The sequence below is a fragment of the Phoxinus phoxinus genome (genome assembly GCF_949152265.1).
Source record: "Phoxinus phoxinus genome assembly, chromosome: 3".
NCBI lineage: Eukaryota > Metazoa > Chordata > Actinopteri > Cypriniformes > Leuciscidae > Phoxinus > Phoxinus phoxinus.
Genome location: NC_136878.1, coordinates 19647512 through 19673301, shown reverse-complemented (window position 1 = coordinate 19673301; position 25790 = coordinate 19647512). Strand labels below are relative to the sequence as shown.

General features: G+C 37.3%; 1 protein-coding gene across 1 annotated transcript; it reads right to left on the bottom strand.

Annotated features, from left to right (window-relative positions):
• Window positions 1–12093: 12093 nt before the first annotated feature.
• LOC306995671 (myosin heavy chain, fast skeletal muscle-like) lies at window positions 12094–24129 on the bottom strand. Its single transcript, XM_079607465.1, has 41 exons — window positions 24104–24129; window positions 23954–23989; window positions 23062–23280; window positions 22824–22967; window positions 22581–22737; window positions 22457–22484; window positions 22178–22280; window positions 21920–22012; window positions 21731–21794; window positions 21539–21637; window positions 21355–21458; window positions 21134–21272; window positions 20790–20908; window positions 20544–20693; window positions 20286–20456; window positions 19893–20193; window positions 19733–19797; window positions 19553–19640; window positions 19339–19456; window positions 19060–19183; window positions 18817–18953; window positions 18473–18728; window positions 18140–18382; window positions 17857–18033; window positions 17623–17768; window positions 17438–17528; window positions 16965–17354; window positions 16118–16244; window positions 15722–15840; window positions 15439–15635; window positions 15172–15355; window positions 14900–15065; window positions 14304–14428; window positions 13875–14183; window positions 13536–13739; window positions 13328–13453; window positions 13069–13239; window positions 12880–12984; window positions 12659–12754; window positions 12428–12559; window positions 12094–12205 (listed from the first exon to the last, which is right to left on the bottom strand). The coding sequence occupies exons 3-41, from the start codon at window positions 23266–23268 to the stop codon at window positions 12191–12193; spliced, it is 5790 nt and encodes a 1929-aa protein (XP_079463591.1). The 5' UTR covers window positions 23269–23280; window positions 23954–23989; window positions 24104–24129; the 3' UTR covers window positions 12094–12190.
• Window positions 24130–25790: the final 1661 nt, after the last annotated feature.

Here is a 25790-nt window from a genome sequence, read left to right as displayed (position 1 = left end):
ATATCTTCGTGTGTGTGTGTAGGCTTGACCTATAGCCTATAATATTATTATTTTAATTAGCCTAAAACATGGACCTTATATCACCATAGCTACTTTGCGTTATATTGAAAGTATTGTGTTCAAATAAATAATTGTTGTGAGCATAATTTAGTGTTATTTACTAATAAAGAATGTATATTATAATAATTAAAATTTAGTAATATTTTTTAAAATGTATTTAAAAATGTTGAAGTGCAAATAGACCCAATAAGTCATAATTCACGGTTGTAAAATTTTCGTATTTTATTCGTTATAGGCTATTATACGCTACCTAACATTTCTCATGAAAAATCGTTCATTATTGTAATGTATAATTGTTGTAGCCTAATGTATAAACGTCTTACCTGTTTCTTCTTCTCAGATGTGACTCATCCAATTGATTTTTTCTTCGCTTGTAAAAAAAATGTCTTCCATTCTGGGGGAAGTTCAGTGTTGTGATCTTTGTGGTCATCACATAGCTATTGACTTGAGAATTTGAAATCGCCATTAACTTTGTCCACTTTATCTAGCAGCTGCTTTCCTGAAATTATGAATATCAAGCGGGATTTCTTCTTAAAAAAAAAAAATATATAGCCTATATATATATATATATATATATATATATATATATATATATATATATATATATATAGGCTATATATAATTTTTGGGGTTTTGTTTTTTGTTTATATTTATATAGCCTATATATTTTTTTTTGGTTAATATATCTTCATATAATTATACAGAATACAAGAAACAGTCAAAACACATCTAACAGAACAAAACTTGTTGTATACAACATTGAAGTGCTTATTTTTTAATTAACGAAATGTCATATTCATCTTTTAGAAAATACATGCAATACAACAATCTTCAATCTTCATATTCATATCAGCTTGTCAGCTTTAAAACAGTCCTTTGTGGTGGTTTATTTTGCAAAAGCACAACGTTTTCTTGATATTGTCAGTTTACACAAATAAAAGCCTTGAATAATGTGATTCTTATCTGTATGACCAGAAATTATGGAGTATTTAAGTTGTTTACACTGTTGACAGGAAAAAATGCAAGTGATTGCGCGGGCGCTTCCATGCCCTGCAGTAAGCGCGCTCCCCACTCCACACATAAAGGACAGATAATGGAATAGACAGCACCAGCAGCAGTGGCTCACAGTTGAATGGGGCTGCAGCTCTTCCTTCTGAGTCAGCCGCGGGTGTGGCAGTGCCTCGCCAAAATATTCATTTTGAATATTTATATAGAAATGTATATAGACATATAGAAAATAATAAATGGTAAATGTGTTCACCATTCTGCACCAATGTTGGTAAGTATTTTTAGACTAAGTCGTAAAGTGCGCTTGATATATTCAAATGTAGCATGCGGTTTCAGCAGTAGGCTAGGAGACAGTGTCAGAGCTCCACAAAACTCCACAATTTTCCAATGTAAATCTGTGGTGAAAAATTGAACTGCTTTATGCATCGCTTATTTTCACGTTGCCTTGATCTATGACATTGTATTGTTTTCATACTTGTAATGGCTTTCCAATGTCGTGGCCGCGTTGATAATAGGAGTAAGCAAGTCAATGCAGACAGATGTAGATGCAAACAAATTAGCCTACTCTATTTATATTTTTGTGCTCCATTAAACGTGATCTCAATGTGATCTCTGTGAGAGAGAAAAACTTGCATCACAATAAGTTGTGATTTTCAAAACATTTGGTAACTTATTTTGATTAGGTTTACTAACATGTTAAAATGTTATTTTAATTACTCGCAGGTTACTGTATTTATTATTGCTTTACATCTTGATTCAATATCGATTCATTTTGATAATTATTAGTTAAAGTAGAAACATGCTAAAAAATACATCACTAATGCTGTAAACATAGAGAGCCCTAGGCTATTTTTTATTAAAGGTTAAAAATAACAACTTAAATGAAATATAATGCGTTCTTTATTATAATAACAACTTTATAATATTTTAATGATATAGGCTAAGTAAAAATATAATATGTAGCCTAATATTGGACATATTTAACAAAACTCTATAGCTAATTTTTCCAGCCAAATGGTCATTAAATTGCTTTCCTGATGTAGGCTAAATGAAACTTATGTGTGACATTGTTCTAGCCGACCTGTTTTATTGACTTCTTACCGCGGTTGAAACACACTGATTGATCCGAGACATAGGCCTATACATTTCGGTAAGTTCGGGTTTATTTACTAATAGTAAAGAAGAGTTAGAGTTGATCTGTTCGTGCCGCTTGAACTGAGGCGCAGAGATCTGTCACTTCACATTTACAAGTGCCAAAACGGTATTTAGCCTATTGGTTGAATTGCGTAATAAAATTGACAGAATCTGAGAGCTGATAATTTATCAAAAGTAACCTGCTCTTGTCTGTCGTTGTCAGTGTCCTCTTTGCTCCGTGATTATTTTCTGCGTGAGAAAATGGATGTGTGGCGTGAGAGCGTGTGAAAAGGGCCAATTGCGTGACTGCGTGAGTCTCACGCTCAATGCGTGAGGCAGCCCTATGTAGGCTACATTTAATACATTGCTTTCAGTAATCTGTCATATTTGTAACGTTGTTGTGTGACCTAGAACGTTCATCTAAAGTCACATTGGTAGCGATATGACTACAGAGGACCATGCGAGAACGTTCTGTTAACGTCCCGAATGTCCTCTTTGTAACGTTGTTGTGTGACCATAGAATAACCAACATCGAACGTCCCCCTAAAGTAATAACGGGAATGTTATTATATGACCAACAGAGGACCATGCGAGAACGTTCTGTTAACGTCCTGAATGTCTTCTTTGTAACGTTGTTGTGTGACCATTTAATAACCAGTATGGAACGTCCCCCTAAAGTCACATTGGGAACGTTATTATATGACCAACAGAGGACCATGCGAGAACGTTCTGTTAACGTCCCGAATGTCCTCTTTGTAACGTTGTTGTGTGACCATAGAATAACCAACATCGAACGTCCCCCTAAAGTCACATTGGGAACGTTATTATATGACCAACAGAGGACCATGCGAGAACGTTCTGTTAACGTCCCGAATGTCCTCTTTGTAACGTTGTTGTGTGACCATAGAATAACCAACATCGAACGTCCCCCTAAAGTCACATTGGGAACGTTATTATATGACCAACAGAGGACCATGCGAGAACGTTCTGTTAACGTCCCGAATGTCCTCTTTGTAACGTTGTTGTGTGACCATAGAATAACCAACATCGAACGTCCCCCTAAAGTCACATTGGGAACGTTATTATATGACCAACAGAGGACCATGCGAGAACGTTCTGTTAACGTCCCGAATGTCCTCTTTGTAACGTTGTTGTGTGACCATAGAATAACCAACATCGAACGTCCCCCTAAAGTCACATTGGGAACGTTATTATATGACCAACAGAGGACCATGCGAGAACGTTCTGTTAACGTCCCGAATGTCCTCTTTGTAACGTTGTTGTGTGACCATAGAATAACCAACATCGAACGTCCCCCTAAAGTCACATTGGGAACGTTATTATATGACCAACAGAGGACCATGCGAGAACGTTCTGTTAACGTCCCGAATGTCCTCTTTGTAACGTTGTTGTGTGACCATAGAATAACCAACATCGAACGTCCCCCTAAAGTCACATTGGGAACGTTATTATATGACCAACAGAGGACCATGCGAGAACGTTCTGTTAACGTCCCGAATGTCCTCTTTGTAACGTTGTTGTGTGACCATAGAATAACCAACATCGAACGTCCCCCTAAAGTAATAACGGGAACGTTATTATATGACCAACAGAGGACCATGCGAGAACGTTCTGTTAACGTCCCGAATGTCCACTTTGTAACGTTTGCTATGTGACCATAACATACCCCAAATAGAACGTCCCCCTAAAGTCATATAAGGAACCTTGAACTGCACTTTCATTACCAAAAGAGGACGTTCTATGAACGTCCCTAATGTTCTGTAAAGGTTCGGAACTTTCGTTACTTTTAGAGAACTTTTAGGGAACGTTGCACAAGGTCGCGAGAACGTCCCCTCCTACGTGGTCAGATTGCAACAACACAGACAAAAATAACTTAAATGCTTTTGTTTGTTGTTTTCAGAATTTACGTAGATCATCCACGCAGCATAACGCTCTTTGAGGTTATACAGCACAGAGGCTTCATTGAGATGGGTCATCATGGCCATGTCCTCAATCTTGTCATATTTGGGAGGATTCATTGGGTAGACATCTTCTTCCTTAGCAACTCTCTCCTATAAATTTGCTATATTAGATATAAAAGAAAACAATGTAATAAGTAATTTAATGAGCATCTACATTTAATGGAAGTTCAAACTCACCTCCTTAGTGTCAAGCAAAACAACTGTGGCTTTGCCACCGTCTTTGCTCTTGATTGTTTCCTTGAGGTACAACTCTTTGACATCAGCCACATAGCAGGCAGTCTTGGCATCAAATGGTTTGTTCTGATCCTCAATTCTCTCCTTCTCAGGCTAACAAAGGTAAATGGCAGCCTTATAAACAGCCATCTCCGCGTCATGGTGGCGGCATACTAAAATTTGTAAAATAAACATTGATATGCTTTTTGAATCAATAAAATAGTTATTGATAATCAAACATACTGTCCACAAATAGTATGCATAGAGGGTCTCATATAGTTACGGAATATTAAAAAGTGAAAAAGCCTATTCAAATGTAAAAAGTGAGAACGCACTAGTCATTAATTTATGGCGTCTCTAATTAAATCTTCTGTCACAATATGCATCTTTTTGATACTGTACATTCTAATACATAAAAAAACTGCATAAACAAATTAAACTAACTGTAATTTGTTTAACACTTGTGTGGTGAAGTGCCGTTTACGAATAGCTCCGCCCCATGATTATTATTAACGGAACAAACCTTATATAAAGGGCCTTCCCAGAGTAACAGGATATCGCGCTCAACAAGGTATGCAACGGAGAACCTAGGACTGGAGTTTTTGGGCGGGTGCTGGAAGTCGACTGGAGCCGGAATTGAGTTGGACGGTGGATTCTTTGGACTGAGCGAAAGCAGATTGCAATCGAACTGTATCGTGAATGTAGCAATGGGATATAGTTCAGATGGTAATGATAATGGGTTGCCTTCAGATATGGAGGTTAGTCAAACAAAAAAGGCAAGGAAAAAATCTTGGTCTGAAGCGAGTAGTGGAGGAGAGAGTACTCCAAGACAAATTAACAAAAAGATTAAAGCCAAATCTAAGGGGAGCAGTAGGCCTGATGATGACAAGCAGGAAGAGTGGAAAGTAATTATTACACTTGGTAATGATAAAGGTCACTTCCACCCAGTTCAGGTGACAAAAGCTATTGAGAAGGATATGGGGAAAATTAAATATGCTAAATAAAGTACAGCTAAAGAAGAACAGAGGTACAAGGTTGTGAATAAGGTGTCATTATGCAGAGCAAATATGAAACCAAGGAAAATAGATCAACAGAGTGTCATGAAATCCCGAATGAAAGTGTGACGCATGGAGCAGGCCTACCCCAGAGGTTAGGCATAAGGAGATTTCAGCCAGGACCAGTAGACACAACACCGGCAATCACACAGCAACCATGTAGGCATAAGTGTATAGTGGAGGAGAACATCTTGAAGGTAGAAAAAAAGAGCTTTATAGCTTTTATATGTAAAGTTGTGAATGTTGCCACACGACAAGAAAGGAAAAGTGGCAGGATCACGACAGTGGTAGAAGCTGCAGAGGAGTTCTTATGTATCAAAGATTTAAAAGCTGAAGATATACATGGCATGCTAAGTACTAATAATGATGGAGGGTCTCAGAGTTTTATATAACTTATATATAAGTTATATAAAACTTATATGCAAACGGACAAGAATTTAAGAAATATGTAGCTGAGTTTGAAGTCAAACCTGATATTGTTTGCATTCAAGAAACTTGGCTACGGCCTCACCTTGATTTTATTTTACCTGGTTATGAAACTGTTAGGTTTGATAGAGGTGGAAATCAGGGAGGAGGATGTGCAACATTTGTAAGGGATGGGATACCATTTAGAAGAATAGAAACTGCAACAGAAATAGAATGTGTAATCATTGAAATGTATAAATCAGATGGGCACTTAGTAGTTATCAACGTATATAACCCTTGTAAATACGTTCTAACACACTGTCTTGTATTGTTCTCACGCTAGTTTCTAATAATTTGGCAAATTCTTGTGAATGGAAGGTAAAGGAAAGTACAAGTATTGGAAGTGATAAATTTCCAATATTATGCTCTATATAAATATTGAAGTAGATATCCAAGAAAGGCCTAATCATAAGAAGTGGGAGTTTAATAAAGCTGACTGGGAAAGTTTTAAAGAAATATGTTGTATTTCAGCAGAGACAATTTCAATGCAGGGTGATATTGGGGAATGTGCATCTGAAGTTACACATTTAATATTGAATGCAGCATTAAAAATCATACCATATAAGTTAGTTGGGGGGGAAGGAAAATTGTCCCATGGTGGAATGATACATGTACAAAAGCCATTAAAGAACGAAATAGGGCAATGAGAATGTTAAGAAATAACCTGAACCAAGATAATTTAATTAATTATCAGAAGAAAAAGGCTCAGGCAAGAACAATAATTAAGAATAGTAAACAAAATGCATGGAGGAGCTATTGTTCTACTATAGGGAGGAAAGTTAAAATAGGAGAGGTGTGGTCAATGTTAAAGAACATGAGTGGGGAAAAAAGTGTATGCTAAAATACCAGCATTAGAGGTTGATGGAATATTGGCAATCTGTTTTGATTCAAGATGAATGGCGTGCTCAATCCTTTTTTAGTTTAATTTGGGTGCTCTTCGGTCCAAGGTCGAACATCTTTAAGAGGCAGTGTAGAGAAAAAAATCTCTGATAGCCGAGGCACTCCTTAATTAAAATGTCTTTATTGTACAAATGACATGTCCTAAATAGACAAAATTAAAAATGCCCACGCATAGCGGCATGGGGCCTTCTTCAGGGCATAGTGAAGCAGATAAAAAACTGATCTTATAATGACAAAGACATACAAATAGAAGCAAACACACAGGTGCTGACAATCAGTATTGAAGGTCTGTAGGTAATTGTTAGGAAACGCCCCTCAGTACTAAAGCTATTGGTCACAACAGTAAACAGAAACATGGGCAACAGATAGCATGCATATATATTCATGTACATTGCTAGGGCACGTCTCTCACATGGTTCTCAACACTTAAACTGTTGGTCACAATAATAAACAAAAAAGCAATAGATAGCATACATTCATGCATATATTGCTAGGGCACACCTCTCACATGATTCTCAGCAATAAAGCTGTTGGTCACAATGTAAGCAAAAAACAAGCAACATGCATACACATGCATACATATGCATAAACATATACATATACAATACATATGAAAAGTGAGTAGTCACAGGAAAGAACAGTGTTACAAAATCACAGAAAAGGTCTATAATCTATCTCCTCATTTAATCCTGGATAGTCCATTGCTTTGAAACTCCATATCCAGAAGGTTTCACGTTGCAATAACTGTTTTAAAATATCACCTCCACGTATTGATTTTTTAATAGTTTCAATGCCCTGAATTCTCAAAGATGAAGGGTCACTATGGTGTACTTCTTTATAGTGTTTGGCCATAGGGTAATCTTCGTTGTTGACTCTAATTGCGTATTTGTGTTCATAAAACCGCTCTTTTAGTTTTCTTTTAGTTCTGCCTACATAGAAACACCCACAAGGGCATTGTAGGCGATAGACCACATATTCAGAGTTACAGTTAATGAAACCATTAGTCTTAAATTCTCTCTGCGAATTTCTATCAGAGATTTTTTTCTCTACACTGCCTCTTAAGGAATATTGGCAATAACAGATAAGGAAAAGGCAAATGTGTTGGGAAAGAAGTTTGCCAGTGTGCATAGTGGTGACGATTTAGATGATATTCATAGAATACATGAAGAGAAGGTTATTAAGGAAAATAGAGATGTGTCTAGTAAAAAAGATAGTGAGGAAAGTACTTTGGATGCAGAAATTAATATGAATGAACTAGTGATAGTATTAAATGGTATTAGGAATACTGCTACAGGAGAAGATAAACTGAGTTATGTCATGTTCCAGAAACTACCTGAAAAAGTATTACAGATAATATTATACTTATTTAATAAGATATGGGAAGAAGGTAAAATGCCCAAAAGCTGGAAGAGTGCGTTAATATTGCCATTTAATAAACCAGGGAAAGACTCTAATAATGCTGGTAACTATAGACCTATCACCCTAACATCACATCTCTGCAAGTGGATGGAGAAGATACTAGTCAGAAGACTTAATTACATCCTTGAACATAGAAGATTATTTGCACCATATCAAAGTGGGTTCAGAAAAGGGCGCTCTACAATGGATGCTGTTGTGAAAGTAAGCAATGAGATAGAGAAAACATTTAAAATGAATGAAATAATGAGTATTGTGTTCTTTGATATTGAAAAAGCTTATGATTCCATGTGGAGGGAAGGCCTACTAATTAAAATGAACAAAATGGGAATTAGAGGTAGGTTTTATAATTGGGTCTTAGATTTTCTGTCAGAAAGAAGATTTTGAGTAAAAGTGGGAGCAGACGTATCTGAGGAATTTGAAATTGTTAATGGAATTCCACAAGGCAGTGTTATTAGTCCAGTGTTATTTAATATTATGATTAATGATATTTTTATGAATCTAGATAAAAGGATTGGGTCAGCTCTATATGCAGATGATGGGGCCATCTGGGCAAGAGGACAAAATCCCATAAGGGTGAGAAGTAAAATCAAAGCAATAGAAATAGCAATGGTCGTATAGTTGGGGATTTAAGCTTTCTCCAAGTAAGTCTTGCCATATGATATTTACCAGGAACAAAGGGATAGATAAACAGAAGCTACAGTTATATGGCCATCATATGGAAACAGTAGATCATTTTAAATATCTTGGTATGTGGTTAGACCAAAAGGGAACATGGAAAATATACATTGAAAAGGTGGAATCAAAATGCAAGAAAGTCATAAATTTAATGAGAGCAGTAGTGGGGAAAGACTGGGGAGCAAATAAACAATCATTAATGTATATTTACAGTGCTCTAATAAGGTCAACAATAGATTATGGGTGTTATGTATATGGAGCAACAGCTAAAACACATTTATTGAAGTTAGATAGAGTTAGTAATAAAGCATTGAGGATCTGTGCAGGTGCAATGAGATCAACACCAATTAAAGCAATTCAGGTTGAGTTAGGAGAATTGCCCTCAGACCGGAGAAGAGATAAACTCATACTGGAGTCGCTAACACGGATGTGGGTATGAAAACCATGCAAAGAGTATTATTCAGGAATGTTGGGAGTATAGTTCCTTTAAAGGTAGCGGCTTTGGCTGGGTAACAAATACTAAATCTGAAGAATATAGAGTAAATAATATCTGGTTTAATTCCCCTACACCTATTAGTAATACCCCTATTTGGTTATTTCCAAAAATTGATTATTAAAATGAAATATATTCAAACTAAAAAGTGACATCTGGCAAGTCAGTACATAAGGAGCAAATATTACAGTTACTTAGATATGTACACAGACGGATCTAAAGATGAAGAGGACAAGGTAGGAATAGGAATATATATACCAACAATGAATATAGGTATTGGGAAAAGATTACCCGATCAGGCTTCAGTGTATACGACAGAGATGATGACGATTATTTTAGGACTGCAGTGGATTGAAGAAGTAAAACCAGACAGAGTGGTGTGTTGTGTTGATTCAGTAGCAGCTCTTTATAGTATTCAAAATATGAAATATAATAGAGAAGATCTAATGCTAGAAATACAACAAAGTTTATTTAGAGTACAGAGATTACGGATAGATGTGAGATTCTGGGTACCTGCCCACGCAGGTATACAAGGGAATGAGGGAGCAGATAAAATAGCAAAAAAATCAACCAGGACGAACAATGTCATAAATATACCCCTTGGAAAAGGAGAAGCTAAGGCGATAATTAAAAAAGAAAAAAGAAATGATGAAGAAATGGCAGGACAGATGGGAGGTAGATAAAAGTGGAAGGAAATATTACAGCTTGCAAAAATGCTCAGGGTGTGAATAGAAGTAACAGAAGAGAGGAGAGCGTTTTAACTAGGCTAAGGTTTGATCATACAGGTTTAAATAAAACACTATTTGTAATGGGCAAAAGTCAATCAGATGAATGTTTGGAATGTAGGTCCAAGGAAGATGTAGAATATGTATTATTACATTGAAATATAGGGATGAGAGGATAAGACTAAATCAAAAGATAAGTCAGGCAGGAAGGAAGTGGAATCACTTGTTTTTTTTTATTTTATCATATAAGTTATATACCACAGAATCCATATTTATAAAAAGTGTCAATAGTGCACTTAGAATCTGCCAATAGACAATAAAAGTAATTTATCAACAACAACAAAAGTACATCTATGATGAGCTAGAGTCTACATGCATCTGACAACATGCTAATATTCAACCACGTCTTTTTAATGTAGTAAAGCTGCTACCTACCTTTCTGAAATTTGAACAACCCTGTAAAGGAATTCAGTTAAACAAACTTAGGCATAGGGCCTATATGGTTATAATATATTATAAAGACTGTTTCTGTCATATCAATTCACTTATAACAACATCAAATGCAAAGTATTTCAGCTTCTTACCACAAGCAGCAACTCCTCTAGGCTCCTATGAGACAAAACTTATATTAAAGGGTAAGTTCGGTATTTTACACTTAAAGCCCTGAGATTGTATCTGATGAAATAGAACGGTTAAGATTAAAATTTGGACACATGCTCCTGTCCAGAGAATTTTAGGTTTATTTCGCTTTTAATTTTTTTTTATCTTAACCGTTCTATTTCATCAGATACGATCTGTAAACAGGGCTTTAAGTGTAAAATACCGAACTTGTCCTTTAAGGTCGATTTGCTCACTAAGCAGAGGCTATAAATGGATAAGCTTTAGAGTTCTGATTTATGGTAAGAAGCTACACCTAGTCTCAGTCATCAACAGATATGACATAATTTTACATATCAGTTATAGGCATTGTGGCGAGCAGGACGAGGTCGAGGGACGTGAGAGAAAGGCGCGAGGCCGGTGGCGTGATTAATGATGAATGACACCTGTGAGGCCAACGCTATCTCACGACCAATTCGTACGAATTTGTACGAGTGATTAAAAGGTGGCTAATTCGTACGAATTTGTACGACCTCACTCGTACGAATTTGTACGATTTGTCTAAACCCACGTGACGGTTGGGTTTAGGGGCGGGGTCAGGGGTAGGTCATTCGTATGAATTCATACGATTTTGGCAAATCGTAAAATATGTACGATTTAGCAAAAAACGTACAAATTCGTACGAGTGAGGTCGTATGAATTGGTACGAATTAGCCACCTCGTAAAATTCGTACGAATTGCCGTGAGATCGGGTTGGTGAGGCGCACCGGTCTCGTATCTCTCACGGAGGAGCAGAGGCATAAAGGAGGAGCGACGACTGTGAAGTTCAAGAGAGGAACAGGCCTGATTTTGTTGTGTTTTGTTTCTGTTTTATGTGGCCAGCAGTCGTCCGTGAGGTGCTGCTGGCTTATACTTTTGTTTTTTGTATTTGTTTTATTTTGGTATTAAAATTGTTGACTGTTCGCAGGTTCCCGCCTCCTTCCCACAACATCTGAACTTTGTTATATATAAAATATATATTACAATATAATTCATTGAAAATTACTTTTTTAGATCTCTGGATCATCTGTAGAGGCTTAATTGTGCTAACTCAAGGCTAGTTCACAAAATATTGCAATAGTCAATGACATCAATCTAGGGTGGAAACTTTATAGCAGAAATGTTTGAGCGAATGCATTCAGTAATCATCAGAGTTCAATTTTATGAAACCTTTTGAACTTTTATGGAACCTTTCAAATTTCACCTTTGGATTCAAGACACTCTTGATACTCAGCACTCTTGTGATGTGAATAATAAGGTTTAATGTAATCATATACTGTAGATCAGATATTAGTGTTAATAGTTGAAAAATCACACAAAGGCTAATTATATGCTCAAATAAACAGATTTATTAAGAAAGGTACTTTTACAATAAACATTCATATTTTATGACTTCTGTAAATGCTCCCTTCAAGTGTTAATGACTCATTCTTCTTTGGCCTGGGAGAGAAGGAAGAGGCAAACATTAGTCTTATTAACAAAAATGTTCTTCACTTTACATTATGAAGAGAATACAGATGTGCAAATGTCATACAGGATATGTAACATCAGCAAAATGCAATTATTATAGTTACACTACTTCTTCTAAGAGGCAGTTCATGTATTTGGATAAACAAGTGAATAAATAATGAAAAAAAAAAAACCTCATCTACTTAGTCTAACCTTTCCAGCATCACGGCTCTTGACTCTGAGCTTGTTGACCTGAGACTCAGAAATGTCAGCACGCTCCTCAGCCTCCTCAAGCTCATGCTGCACCTTCCTCAACTTGGACAGGTGACCATTGGCTTGCTCCTCCTAAAGTTTTTTTTTATATGGTTCATGTATCACATTTCATCAAATTAGCATTCCAGTATAAATAATTACAGTGTCAAAATGTTGTTAGATTTTACATACCGCCTCTTCAGACTGCCTCTTGTAGACTTTGACCTTCAGCTGCAGTTTGTCAACCAAATCCTGGAGTCTGGTGACGTTCTTCTTGTCCTCGTCAGTCTTCAAAAAATACACATTTACAAAATCAAGCATTGATCCTTTACTTAAAATATAGGCTTTGTCAGTACATACACTATTATACAGACTCTTTTGTCTGAACAAACTTGTGAGGAATATGGTCATACCTGATAAGTGAGCTCTTTCACTCTCCTCTCATATTTGCGGACACCTTTAACAGCATCAGCTCCACGTCTCTGCTCAGCTTCAACTTCAGCCTCAAGCTCACGGACCTAAAGAAAATATAATGTTTTATCAAACAAATCATAATATAACATACTTAACTTTGCCCATATCATAACTATAAAGAAGCTTACTCTGGACTCCAACTTCTGGAGTTGTTTCTTTCCTCCTTTCATGGCCAGATTCTCAGCCTCATCTAGACGGTGCTGCAGGTCCTTCACTGTGACCTCCAGATTCTTCTTCATCCTCTCAAGGTGAGAACTGGTGTCCTGCTCCTTCTTCAGCTCTTCTGCCATCAATGCAGCCTTTTGTATTAATACAGAAAGTCATTAGATCCAAATGTTTTAAGTACGTAAGCGTCTTTTGAAACATTTGCCAGCTACTGTTACTCACATCAGTGATGGCCTTCTTGGCTTTCTCCTCTGCATTTCTGGCTTCCTGTACAGTGTCATCAACTTCACTCTGGACATGAACAAGGTCAGCCTCAAGCTTCTTCTTGGTGTTTAGGAGACTTGTATTCTACAAAATGGAAAGCAACAGTTTGAACATTTTGAATGATGCTCTCAATTCCCTTAATTTCAGGGAAACAATATGCCCTTACCTGAGAGTGCAGCAGCCCAACACGCTCACTGATATCCACCAGCTCTTGTTCAGCCACTTTGCGGCCTCTCTCTGTCTGCTCCAGAGCAGCTCTCAGCTCCTCAATCTCAGACTGCATCAGAGTGTTTCTGCGCTCCACCATGGCCACCTGCTCCTTCATGTCTTCCTGTCCTCTCTGGGCATCATCAAGGTGCAGTTGGGCATCCTGAACATAACAATAGCTTTAGAATGAGCCTTCGATGTGGTTTCTAGGCGGTACTTAGCATATGTTAGATTATCTAAAAAAAATATCCCAAAATCCTTAAATCCCAAAGTCAAAAAGAAGAATTCCTATGCATACCTTGAGTTGTCCCTGAACGTTCCTGAGCTGTTTCTGGGCCTCAGCAGCCTGGCGATTGGAGTGGCTCAGCTGAATCTCCATCTCATTAAGGTCTCCCTCCATCTTCTTCTTGATTCTCAGGGCATCATTCCTGCTCCTGACTTCAGAGTCCAGAGTGCCCTGCATGGATTCAATGACTCTCTGGCTGTTCCTCTTGATCTGTTCCATCTCCTCATCCTTCTCTGCAATCTTCCTGTCAACCTCTCCCTTGATCTGGTTTAGCTCAAGCTGGACACGAAGAATCTTGGACTCCTCATGCTCCAGTGTACCCTATGACAAATAAAACAACATTTAAATATAAGAAAGAAAATGCACACAGTGTATTGATGAATACAACAACACAGTATGATGGTTCTAGCAAGAATTCCATATTGATCTCCAGATACTCACTTCAGCCTCTTCCAGGGCAGTCTGAATCTCTGACTTCTCAGTCTCCACTGTCTTCTTGGCCTTTTCCAGCTCATGGATGCTCTTACCAGTCTCACCTAACTGCTCTGTCAGATCTGAAATTTCCTCTATAGAGAGAAAAACATATCATATTTATCATAATGCACATTTATTAATCATATGTGCTTACTTTTTTATGCTCACTGAGACTAAGAACATTTAAAGGGATAGTTCACCCAAAAATGTAAATGTTATCATTAATTAATGACTCACCCTTATGTTATTACAAACCCCGTAAGACTTTCGTTCATCTTTGGAACACAAATGAAAATCTTTTTGATAAAATTTGAAATTCTGTCCCTCCATAGACAGCTACACAATTGGTTCTTTGAAGCTTCAAAAAGGTTATTACGAGATCATAAAACTAATCCATATGAATTGAGCTCTCAGATTTCATCAAAAAGGTCTTAATTTGTGTACCAAATATGAACAAAAGTCATAGTAATTACCAGTAATTAGGTCAGTAATTAGTAAAATAATTTTCATTTTAGGTGAACAATCCCTTTAAGTTTTTTCTAATTTAACGGTTTCATTCTTACGCTGCAGGTTCTTGTTCTCTCTCTTGAGGGTCTCCAGCTGATCCAGGCTCTCCTCATAGGAGTTCTTCATTTTGAACAGTTCAGTGCTGAGTGAACGAGCCTCTTTCTGAGCACCTTCCAGCTCTGCCTGACCTTCCTCATATTTCTGCTTCCATTCTGCCAGGACCTTTGATGGAGATATTTAAGGATTGGTTTGTATACAACATATTTAACAAAGCCTATACTATAAATACTTTACAAAGATAATATATTATATGACTAAAACTGTTCACCTTGTCGAAGTTCTTCTGCTTCTTGTCAAGGTTGGCAGCCAAACCATTGGCTCTCTCCACGTCAATCATGAGGTCCTCCACCTCACCCTGGAGTCTCTGTTTGGTCTTCTCCAGAGATGCACATTTGGAGTTCACTGCCTCAACTTGTTCCTCTGCCTCTTGCAGACGCTGAGCCAGCTTCTTCCTGTAAAGTAATACACATTATTTTGAATTCTAATCTATAAAATAGCTGTGAGAATTAGGAATATTATACAATAATGGACATACTTGGACTCTTCAAGCTCCTCCGTGCGCTGGATGGCATCGGTTTCATATTTGGTTCTCCACTGAGCAACCTCACTGTTGGCCTTTGACATTCCCCGCTGCAGCTCAGCCTTTGCCTCCTGCTCTTCCTCAAACTGCTCACGGAGCAGGTCACAGTCATGACGGGCTGATTGCACAGCATGGGCCAGTGCATTTTTAGCCTAAGGGACAAAGTTGCATAATATTAGCTTGTCTCTACAGTAAAGTAATTGACAAGTATGTGCATGAATTGATTATACTGTATTACCTTAACCTCCTCTTCAATATGCCTCTTAAGCTCCTCAATTTGCTGAGTGGAAGCTTGTTTGCCTCTGGTGAGCTGAGAAACCAGAGCCTCCTTCTCCTCCAGCTGACGGCCAAACTCACCTGTATAGATTTAGATTCACTGTGTCAGACTTTTCTATGTCTCTATCAGTTTATTTCAAAACAAATGGATGTAAGATTGTATCAGTCATCATTAAAAAAATCCTCTAATAAGACTGTTACAGTCAGAAATTTACTGCTGAATAATCTTAATACACTATTATTTTTTTGTTAATAATTGTTGATAATTATCATTAATTAATGTGATTATTGTTGATGATAATCGTTAATTAATTACATGAATTACTTTTGATATAATATTAATTTGTTCATGAGTTACCATTATCAGTTTGAAATCTTGCACTTTGAGTACTGAGATCATTTAACTGACGAATGTTCTCGTCATTCTTGGACTTAATTTCACTAAGCTGGTCCTCAAGTGTGCGGCACATCTTCTCAAGATTGCCCTGCAAATACAAAAGTCATTAGATATTTGAAAAAACTTCAAGACTTGTATGTGTTGTATGTGACCCTTGCTGGCAAAAATTGGTCACAATGAGAACATTTAAAAAAAAATAGGTTATTGTTATTTACTTTTATTGTTATTTAAAAACCTTCATGTATGATGATGAATGATTTGTTGGAATCAGACAAAAAAAGATTGCGCTACAACTATGTAAGAGTCTAAGTAAATAGAGTCAGCAAAGTCAATTTTGAGAAAAATCTAGTTGAAGTTTTCTGAAGGATCCAAAACAAAATTACCTAGCAACCATACCTTAAAATACCACCAAATTTGGCACACCAAATCAAAACAAAATATCTGTGATACCACAATTGTTTTATTAACATTAATGAGACAGCAGCCTGTGTATTAAGACCTAGTGTAATGCACGCATCTGATATAATGTTACATATCAGATGTTTTGTTTACATCAGCATGAGTTTAAAAATCATATTTTATTGGTTCAGACTCATGCCATTATTAAAACAATGGAAAGATTTAGGAAGGTACTCCTCTCAGAAAACGTACACATAAAGATCATTTTAGATGTTTAATTACTATTTGGAGCATTGGGATCGATAAAAGAGGGCTTAATGAAAACATTTTTTGTGAATGAAAATGAAATGCGTATTACAACTAATTTTGCCAGTTAGGGTCACATATATTCTTTAGAATATTTTCCAACCTTTGCTTTGGCAACAGCTTCCATGTTGCTGGAAAGATCATCAATCTCCATTTTGTATTCACTCTTCTCTTTCTCAAGCTTCTGCTTGACACGCTGCAGGTTGTCGATCTGCTCTCCTAGCTCGGCCACACTGTCTGCCTGCTTCTTGCGGAGGGCAGCAGCAGTAGCTTCATGCTGGAGGGTGGACTCTTCAAGATCACGACGCAGCTTCTGGAATTCAGCTTCACGCTTCTTATTCATCTCGATCTGAGCAGAAGTGGCTCCTCCAGCCTCCTCAAGCCTCTCACTGATCTCCTCAAGTTCCCTGGAGAGATCAGCTCTCTGCTTCTCAACCTTGGCACGAGCAGCGCGCTCAGCCTCAATCTCTTCCTCCAGTTCCTCAATGCGGGCCTATGGTGGTAAGTAGATAATTAGATTTTAGATGATCTGTATTTGATCATAATAATGTAATGTTTAAAAGAATATCAAAATACCTGAAGCTCCTTGATTTTCTTCTGGAGTTGAGCACCCAGAGATTGTTCATCTTCAATCTTGCTGAGCAGCTGACTTGTTTCAAAGTCTTTCCTGTTCAACAATAAGTAGTTGTAAAAAAAACATAACACAACAATAAGAACAACAAAAGTTTTCAAAGTTTTTAAAGATTTCCTGCTTTAATTACTTTTTTATTTTCTCCTCAGATTGCTGCTTGTCATTCTCCAGGTCCATGACGGATTCTTGGGATAATTTCAGGTCTCCTTCAAGCTTTCTCTTGGTTCTCTCCAGGTCCATGCGGAGCTTCTTCTCTTGTTCAAGGGAACCCTCAAGCTACAGGACAATGATATATAAAATATGTTCACAGCAGAAAAGAGTTGATTTGATGAATTCATACAATTAATTTACATAATCAACTCACATCATCAACTTGCTGCTCAAGCTTTGTCTTAGATTTGGTCAGGCTGTTGACTTTGTCCTCCTCGGCCTGAAGATCATCCAGTGTCTGCTGATGTGACTCTTGGAGGGCTTTCTTCTCCTTCGTAAGCTTGGCAATGCTCTCATCCTGAGCTGCCATTTCCTCAGTCAAGTTCTTGACCTGTGTGATTTTTTGTTTCAAATAAGCTTATATTTTACAATTCATATTCTATATCAATATATAAAACAGAGATTAAATATAATCTTAAACCAACTCAATCTCCAACCTTATTCTCAGTCGCATGTTTCTCCTTCTCTACTTTAGCCAAGGTGAGCTCCAGGTCATCAATGTCTTTCTTCAGCTCAGAGCACTCATCCTCCAGTTTCCTCTTCTTGGCTGTCAGTTCAGCATTGATTTCTTCCTCATCCTCCAGTCTCTCAGTTGTCTCCTTGAGTTTAGCTTCAAGCTGGATTTTGCTTTTGATCAGACCCTCACACCTCTCCTCAGCATCTGAGAGACCCTCAGATTCCTGTTTGTAAAATAGATTGCTATTTCATTGGAAAAAACCTTGCTCATTTTTAATTGAGCCAAAATTCAGTTAATTATAAAATATACTCACAGATGCTACTTGCAGCTGCAGATCATTTTTCTCTTGCAACAGTGCTACCATTTTCTCTTCAAGCTCCTTCTTTTTGGCTTCAGCCTTAACCAAAGCCTCTTTGCATTTTGTATAGTCCTCTTTCATATTTGCCAGCTCCTTCTCAGTCTCTGCACTCTGAAGCAGAGGCTTAATCTTGTAATAAACCTTCATCCATGGCCAGTGTTTGACATTCATGAATGAGCGGATGTTGTATTGAATGGTGTAAATCGACTCCCTGTGAATAATTCATCATTAAATGGCATAATCCTCACTAAATTTGCACAGTTATCATTGATGTCATCTTTACTCATTACAATAATCACCTCCTCTCTGTCATTTTCACATACTCCCTCCTCATCAGGTAACCACGGCAGAGAGCCTGAGTCATTGTGACCAGAGCAGCCAGTTTCTCATCTCGCATCTCCTCAAGTTGACCCAGAAGACCAGCTTTGAAGAACACCTGAATTTATGTAAAACATTAAATCAAAATATATTGATTTAAACTGTATGAGCTAAATGACCATGATCACTGAATCTTTGAAATATTGCTAAAGCTAAATATAAACCTTCGTATGTCCAAATCTGTAGTCGTCATGATTAACGTCGATGGATCCCAGGAGTTTCTCACTGGCTTTCTTGTTATCCATAAACTGTCCCTCTGGGATAACACCTGCATTCAACACCTTGTATCTGTGGAAAATGTATCAAAATACTTCATATCTTTTAATTAGGAGCCTACTAGGAAATGTGGTCCCACTTTATATTAAGTGGCTTTAAGTACTATGTACTTACATAGAAAAATAAGTACAATGTACTTATTGTGTTCATGTTGTATTGTAAAATACCTCTGCTTAAAGTCACCGTATTGGATTCTGCTGGGGAAACCCTTTGTGCAGATTCTGATACCCTCCAGAACACCGTTACACCTCAGCTGGTGGATAACCAGGAAGTTTTCCATGAGACCTATAACGAACAGTTTACACCATGAACTTGGTAAATTAACTTCATTATATATATTGAGAACCGAAATATCTGTATGTTTTTTTTTTAATAGTTTACCTGGAGTCTTTGACTCATTAGGAATCAGGCAACGCACAAAGTGAGGGTGAGTGGCCCTTAAGTTGGTCATGAGTTTGCCCAAGTTCTCCTGTGGAGAATAGAAAAAGGTTGGCATGTTTTTTTTTTTTTTTTTTTTTTTCAAATAAAGCAATATTGCTGTGATGTCATCTCTATACATACCCTGAACTGGGAGGACACAGTCTGCATGGAGCCACCCTTCTTCTTGCCTCCCTTTTTAGTAGTATCTATTGAGATACACAAAGGAACATGTATAAATGCAAAAACAAGAAAGAAAATTCAAAACTGAATCAAAGTTTTGTTAAATAGATTTTTTCTTTACCCTCAACAACAGGTGGGTAGAGAGTAGCCAGCAGTTTGACAGAAGACTTCTGGTACAGCAGCAGAACAGAATCATTCAGTGGATCCTTGTTCTTGTCCAACCAGCCAGTGATGTTGTAGTCCACAGTTCCAGCGTAGTGAACCAGGGAGAAGTGCGCTTCAGCCTTGCCTTTGGCAGGCTTTGGTTTCTCGAAAGCCTTGTTCTTGCCAAGATGCTGATCATACAGCTTGTTCTTGAAGGAAGTATCTGAAGCCTTGGGGAACATGCACTCCTCTTCAAGGATGGAGAAGATACCCATGGGCTGTTTATAAAAGAATGATGTTTATTATCAAGAATAGGAGATTTTGAGAATAGGATCAATGGAAATTAATAAATTCATAAACCATTGATAACCTTCTCAATGAGCTCAATGCAAGAAGCTAAGTCCATGCCAAAGTCAATGAACTCCCAAACAATGCCCTCCTTCTTGTACTCCTCTTGCTCCAGCACAAACATGGTGTGGTTGAAAAACTGTTGCAGTTTCTCATTGGTGAAGTTGATGCACAGCTGCTCCATGCTGTTGTACTGGAGGACAAAAAATGACAGAAACATTTACTACCTTCTAAATATCATTCATTTTGACATAAAAAGAGATAAAAGAATCATTCTTACATCAAAGATCTCAAAGCCAGCAATATCCAGCACACCAATGTAGAAATTTCTTTGTTGTTTTGTGTCCAACATCTGGTTGATACGAATGACCATCCACAAGAACATCCTCTCATAGATAGATTTGGCCAAGGCGCTAACAGAGTTGTACACCTGTAAGCAGAATCGAGTGGATATTTTATTCTGCTTCTGCAATAATTAGCCAGAATTTTAGGTTAAACACATGGCATGCTTGAAATGTTACTATACCTGTGGTACGGTCTGGCCTTTGGTCACATACTCATTTCCGACCTTGACTCTGGGGTAGCACAAACCCTTCAGCATATCAGCAGAGTTCAAACCCAGAAGGTAGGCGATTTTGTCAGCCTCTGTTAAATACATTTTTAAATAAATTATCTTTGCTCTATAGAGTCTTTTGTGTAAAATTATAATAAATCAGGCTGGTACTTTCTCTTTTATTTTTAGATTTATTGATATACACGAAACTTCTAGTTTATATTTACATTAAACATTTTATACAAAGTTTCTGTGGTTTATTAGCAAAGTCGATGCAATGGTGACTATTATAAAGCCCAGGATAACACAAGTCTCACCCTCTGTGCCATCAGGCTCAGCCTGCTCCTCACGCTGCTTCTGCTTGAACTTCATGTTACCATGATGAAGCACAGCTCCAGTGAACTTGTAGATGCCCACTTTATCTTCACTTGCGAAACCAAGAATGTCAATAGCTTCCTGTAAATTACAGAGAATAATATAATATATGATTTGCCATATTTAAAAAGACTATGTCAATATTCAAATAGCAGTGACTCACATCAGTAGCATCCAGCTCAGCTTTATCATCAATGCTGGCCACTGTGATCTGACCCTGACTGCACATGGGGAAGTCATAGGGGTTGGTGGTGATGAGCGCCATTTCTGTAAAATACACAGCATTTACGAAAGAGCATCTTACAATATTATCTGAAACATTGAATTAATGAAATAAGTGCACCTACCAACAATCTCAGGCTTATGGTTGGTCATCATCTGGAAGAAGATGTGGTAGCCTCTCTCATCTGGAAGCTGGAATGACACTCTAGACTTCTCCAGCAGATCTGTTGAGAGAATGTACTTGAGTCACAATCATCTGAAGAGTGACAGACAAAAACAAATGTTCAGGATGGATCAATGAAATCATGTCCACCTACATGTCTCAATGTCAGCACTAGCCAGTTTTCCAGTTGTGCCGAAGTGAATTCTGATGAATTTACCCTGTTTAAATCATAATAGAATAATACATAAATAATAATTATTATAATCTATTTATAGAAAATTCTGTACAGTAAAATTGAACACAACTGACCATATGTACTGTAAATAAACAGTTGTTAACTTACAAAACGCGAGGAGTTGTCATTTCTCACAGTCTTGGCATTACCATAAGACTCAAGCAGAGGGTTGGCAGCAATGATCTGGTCCTCAAGAGAGCCCTGTAATGTTTGAAGGGTTTTCAATTATTTTCAATTGTTTTTCTATTTCATGACTACAGACAATTTATAGGCATTTCACAAATTCACGTATCGTATAGTTTGTGAGATGAGTGTAAATCACCATCTTTTAAAATAATATATATGAGGTAGTTTTGTATCTCATACCTTTATTTTACTGGCCTCTTTCTTGACACCTGACACTGCAACTGTGGCAAAGTACTGGATGACACGTTTCGTGTTCACAGTCTTTCCAGCACCAGATTCTCCACTGGTTTATAAGAGATTAGAATACAGAAGATTTAAAGACATGTAGACTTTTCAAAGTATATTCAATCTTTGTTCAATCTTAAATTCTATTTTGTAAATATCTCCATAAATTTTCCATCTACGTTATACTTTTAATTTTTGGTAAAATTAAAATTAAATTAAAATTAAAATACTTACGTGATAAGGACAGACTGGTTTTCTCTATCTGTTGATTGAAATTTGTAATATAATGTATTATATTAACAGCAACATCTAATTCATCTTAACAAATTCCATATAATTCAATTCCATAATGTCTTACCAGTCTGCATGAACTGATAGGCGTTGTCAGAGACAGAGAAGATGTGGGGTGGGGCCTCCATACGCTTTTTGCCTCTGTAGGCAGACACCACTTCTGCATCATACACTGGGAGCCACTTGTAGGGGTTCACAGTTGCGCAGAAGAGTCCAGAGTAGGTCTGAAATGAGCAGAGACATGGTCAGCTTCCAACAACATAGAAAAATTAACTTAAATGTTTTTTTTTTATGTCGTTTTAGAATTTACGTAGATCATCCACGCAGCATAACGCTCTTTGAGGTTATACAGCACAGAGGCTTCATTGAGATGGGTCATCATGGCCATGTCTTCAATCTTGTCATACTTGGGAGGGTTCATTGGGTAGACATCTGCTTCCTTAGCAACTCTCTCCTATCAATTTGATAAATTAGATATTAGATATAAAAGAAAACAATTTAATAAGTAATTTAATGACGATCTACATGAAATGAAAATGAAAATTTACCTCCTTAGTGTCAAGCAACTCAACTGTGACTTTGCCACCCTCTTTGCTCTTGATTGTTCCCTTGAGGTACAACTCTTTGACATCAGCCACATAGCAGGCAGACTTGGCATCAAATGGTCTGGCCTGAGCCTCCATCCTCTCCCTCTCAGGCTTACGAAGGTAAATGGCAGCTTTGCCATAAGCGGCCATCTCCGCGTCCGTACTCATGGTGGCGGCTTACTAAAGAGAGAAAATATCAACTTATCCATTACAAATTTCATAAATATTCAACAAAGGCAAGACATAAAATATAAAACACATGAATTGTGTTAGGAAAGAGGCATATTCCCAAGTTTAGGCTTACACATGAATACAGACACATAAAACAATACTAGATAAACATTTAGATAGCAAGCAAGAAGCAGGTAAGGGGCCCATTAATGGCAAAAAATGTCGATTGAATATGTCTTTCTGGTGATGAAATTTAAATCCTGGTGTCAGGGGACGGCACATACAGTACAATATGAATTGTGGCATATATGAAGTTTATCTAACTTGTGGACTCTCAGCCCGAGTGCGTCCACCTGCTACGAGTATGAATGAAACGGACATTACATTGCATGTGTGTACTCACTAATGCTCACAAAAAAATTATCCTCTGTAGATAACTGTAGTTTTTTTTCTCTCAATTGATACAGAAGATTTTTTTATTATATTAATTTAATATTTTATGATAAAACTTAAGACATTTCTAATAATTTATATTTATGCAAATGTCATCATGGATTATAATAGCAACACTTTGCATGTTGTTTTAAAAACAACATGCTTCTCCAGTTTTTGTCTCTAATACAGCATATAACAACTGTTTTCATCTACCCTAATCCACACACTGAATCTTAAACTCACTTGCCTTTTGTCCTTGAGACCAGATGAAATGTTCACTACCCTTGGATTAAAAAAAAAAAAATTCATTAAAATGTATTAATATAAATAAAAACATAATTACAAACGCATAAGTGATGATAAATTCCTTTCAGTCACAGTCAGCATACGCTCTTACCACTTGATGGAACTTCTGAGGTCTTCTGCATCTCTTCTGGTCTACCCTCTTGGCTTTTATAGAAGTTGAGCATGCACACTAAGCAGAATCTATACATGGGCAACCTCATATATTTTTATATACGATGATGAGCTTTCTTGACCCATTTTTTTGACCCATGAGCCTTCTTGACACAAGAAATGTATGGACAGACTCACAGAGAAATCAGTTATAAGTTAAACCTTTATTGCTTCAAAATGTATAGGTCACAGCTTCCATCTCAGTTCATGTGTATTATAATGATTTATTTTTAGTCTATTAATATCTTACTTTGACATATGACACACACCAAAGTAAATAAATCCTTTTGGGGATGAGGATACATTCAGCCACCCCTCCCCCTCCCCCTCACTCTCACCCTCCCCCTCCCCCTCACTCTCACTCTCACCCTCACCCTCCCCCTCACTCTCACTCTCCCTTTATTGAATCAGAAAACATTTTAACTTTTCACTCATGGAAGGTCTTGTAGCAGGCTAATGTGGCTAAATTGGACTAAACAATAACATATGTTACAGATCTGACAAGATATATAGTTAAAGAATATAGAAGAATATATACAAATACTGTAAAATATGTCTAATACAGTGAAAGCACACAACAAGTGTCCGTTTTTCTTTGTAGAAGAAAGCCAATGATAAAAATGGCACTTCCCCATCCTGCAAAAATCCCTTTGTTATAAATTATGCAAATATTCAAAGATTGTAGACATTTCTTGGTCTGCAGCTACAGTCTAAGCCTCAGCCACATAGAGACTAAAATGATTCAAAATCACAATATGTTCACCCTTGAGTGGGCAAAGCCAGCAAACAATGCGAATTACCATGCTGTAAACAGAATATCTCGTCTGCCATCTTTCATATCTCTCGTTGTAAGTCCCTAAATGTTCAGTTTTTGTGAAATGTTTGTAAATGCAGTTGTCACTACCTTAAATTACTGAACTGTGTGTGTGCAGAACAGGATTAAACACTAAAAGGTGAACTGACAACTGAATTTAGCTGCAGTGTGTGCGTGGCCTTAGAGCTTCCTTCTAGAAGGTATAAAGATACATCCACCAAACTCGGCTCAGACCTTCAGACTGTTCTGACTCGGATTGCCAAATTATTTCTATCTGATTGTACTTTCGGTTTTCCTAAAATGATGATCAATACTCAAACTCCCATAAATCCCACAGACTTACATTGATGGAACGTTCAAGTGAGCCATGGCTGTTAAAATTCTAATTTAAACCCCCAGAAGCCCATTAGACTCAATTAAAAGTACCAAGGGTCAGAGGGTGACCACAACCATCCTCCTTCTGGCAACAGTCTTTGCCTTCCTCTGTGTCTTTTAATTACGTAGTTCTGGCATGAAGGTCTGAATGGTGCAGGCTGATAGGTCTTTAACTTATTGGTAGCAATCATGTCATTACTTACATAGCATAGCTGATTGGTTGCTGTTGCATCAGCAGGCAATGAACTTGCTGCTCAAACATTCAAAAAGTTGGTATTGTTTGCTCTTGCAGTGTGCAGCACACTTCCAGAACCCTCCCCAGCTTCGCCTGTATAAATCTGCTACAGGGTTCATATAAATATGCTTTTCCACATCTTAAGATTAATTTCTGGTATATCTTTTTAGTTATTTTCTATTAGAACTTTCTTAAATGGAAACA

Excerpts from the sequence above, each read along its gene's own strand:
- LOC306995671 (XM_079607465.1), bottom strand. The coding sequence starts at position 23,268 with ATGAGTACGGACGCGGAGATGGCCGCTTATGGCAAAGCTGCCATTTAC. Across the intron at positions 22,485-22,580 it reads CTATCAGTTCATGCAGACTG|ATAGAGAAAACCAGTCTGTC; the intron begins GTAAGACATTAT and ends TTCAATCAACAG. Across the intron at positions 16,245-16,964 it reads AAGCTGTTGCCAAAGCAAAG|GGCAATCTTGAGAAGATGTG; the intron begins GTTGGAAAATAT and ends TTGTATTTGCAG.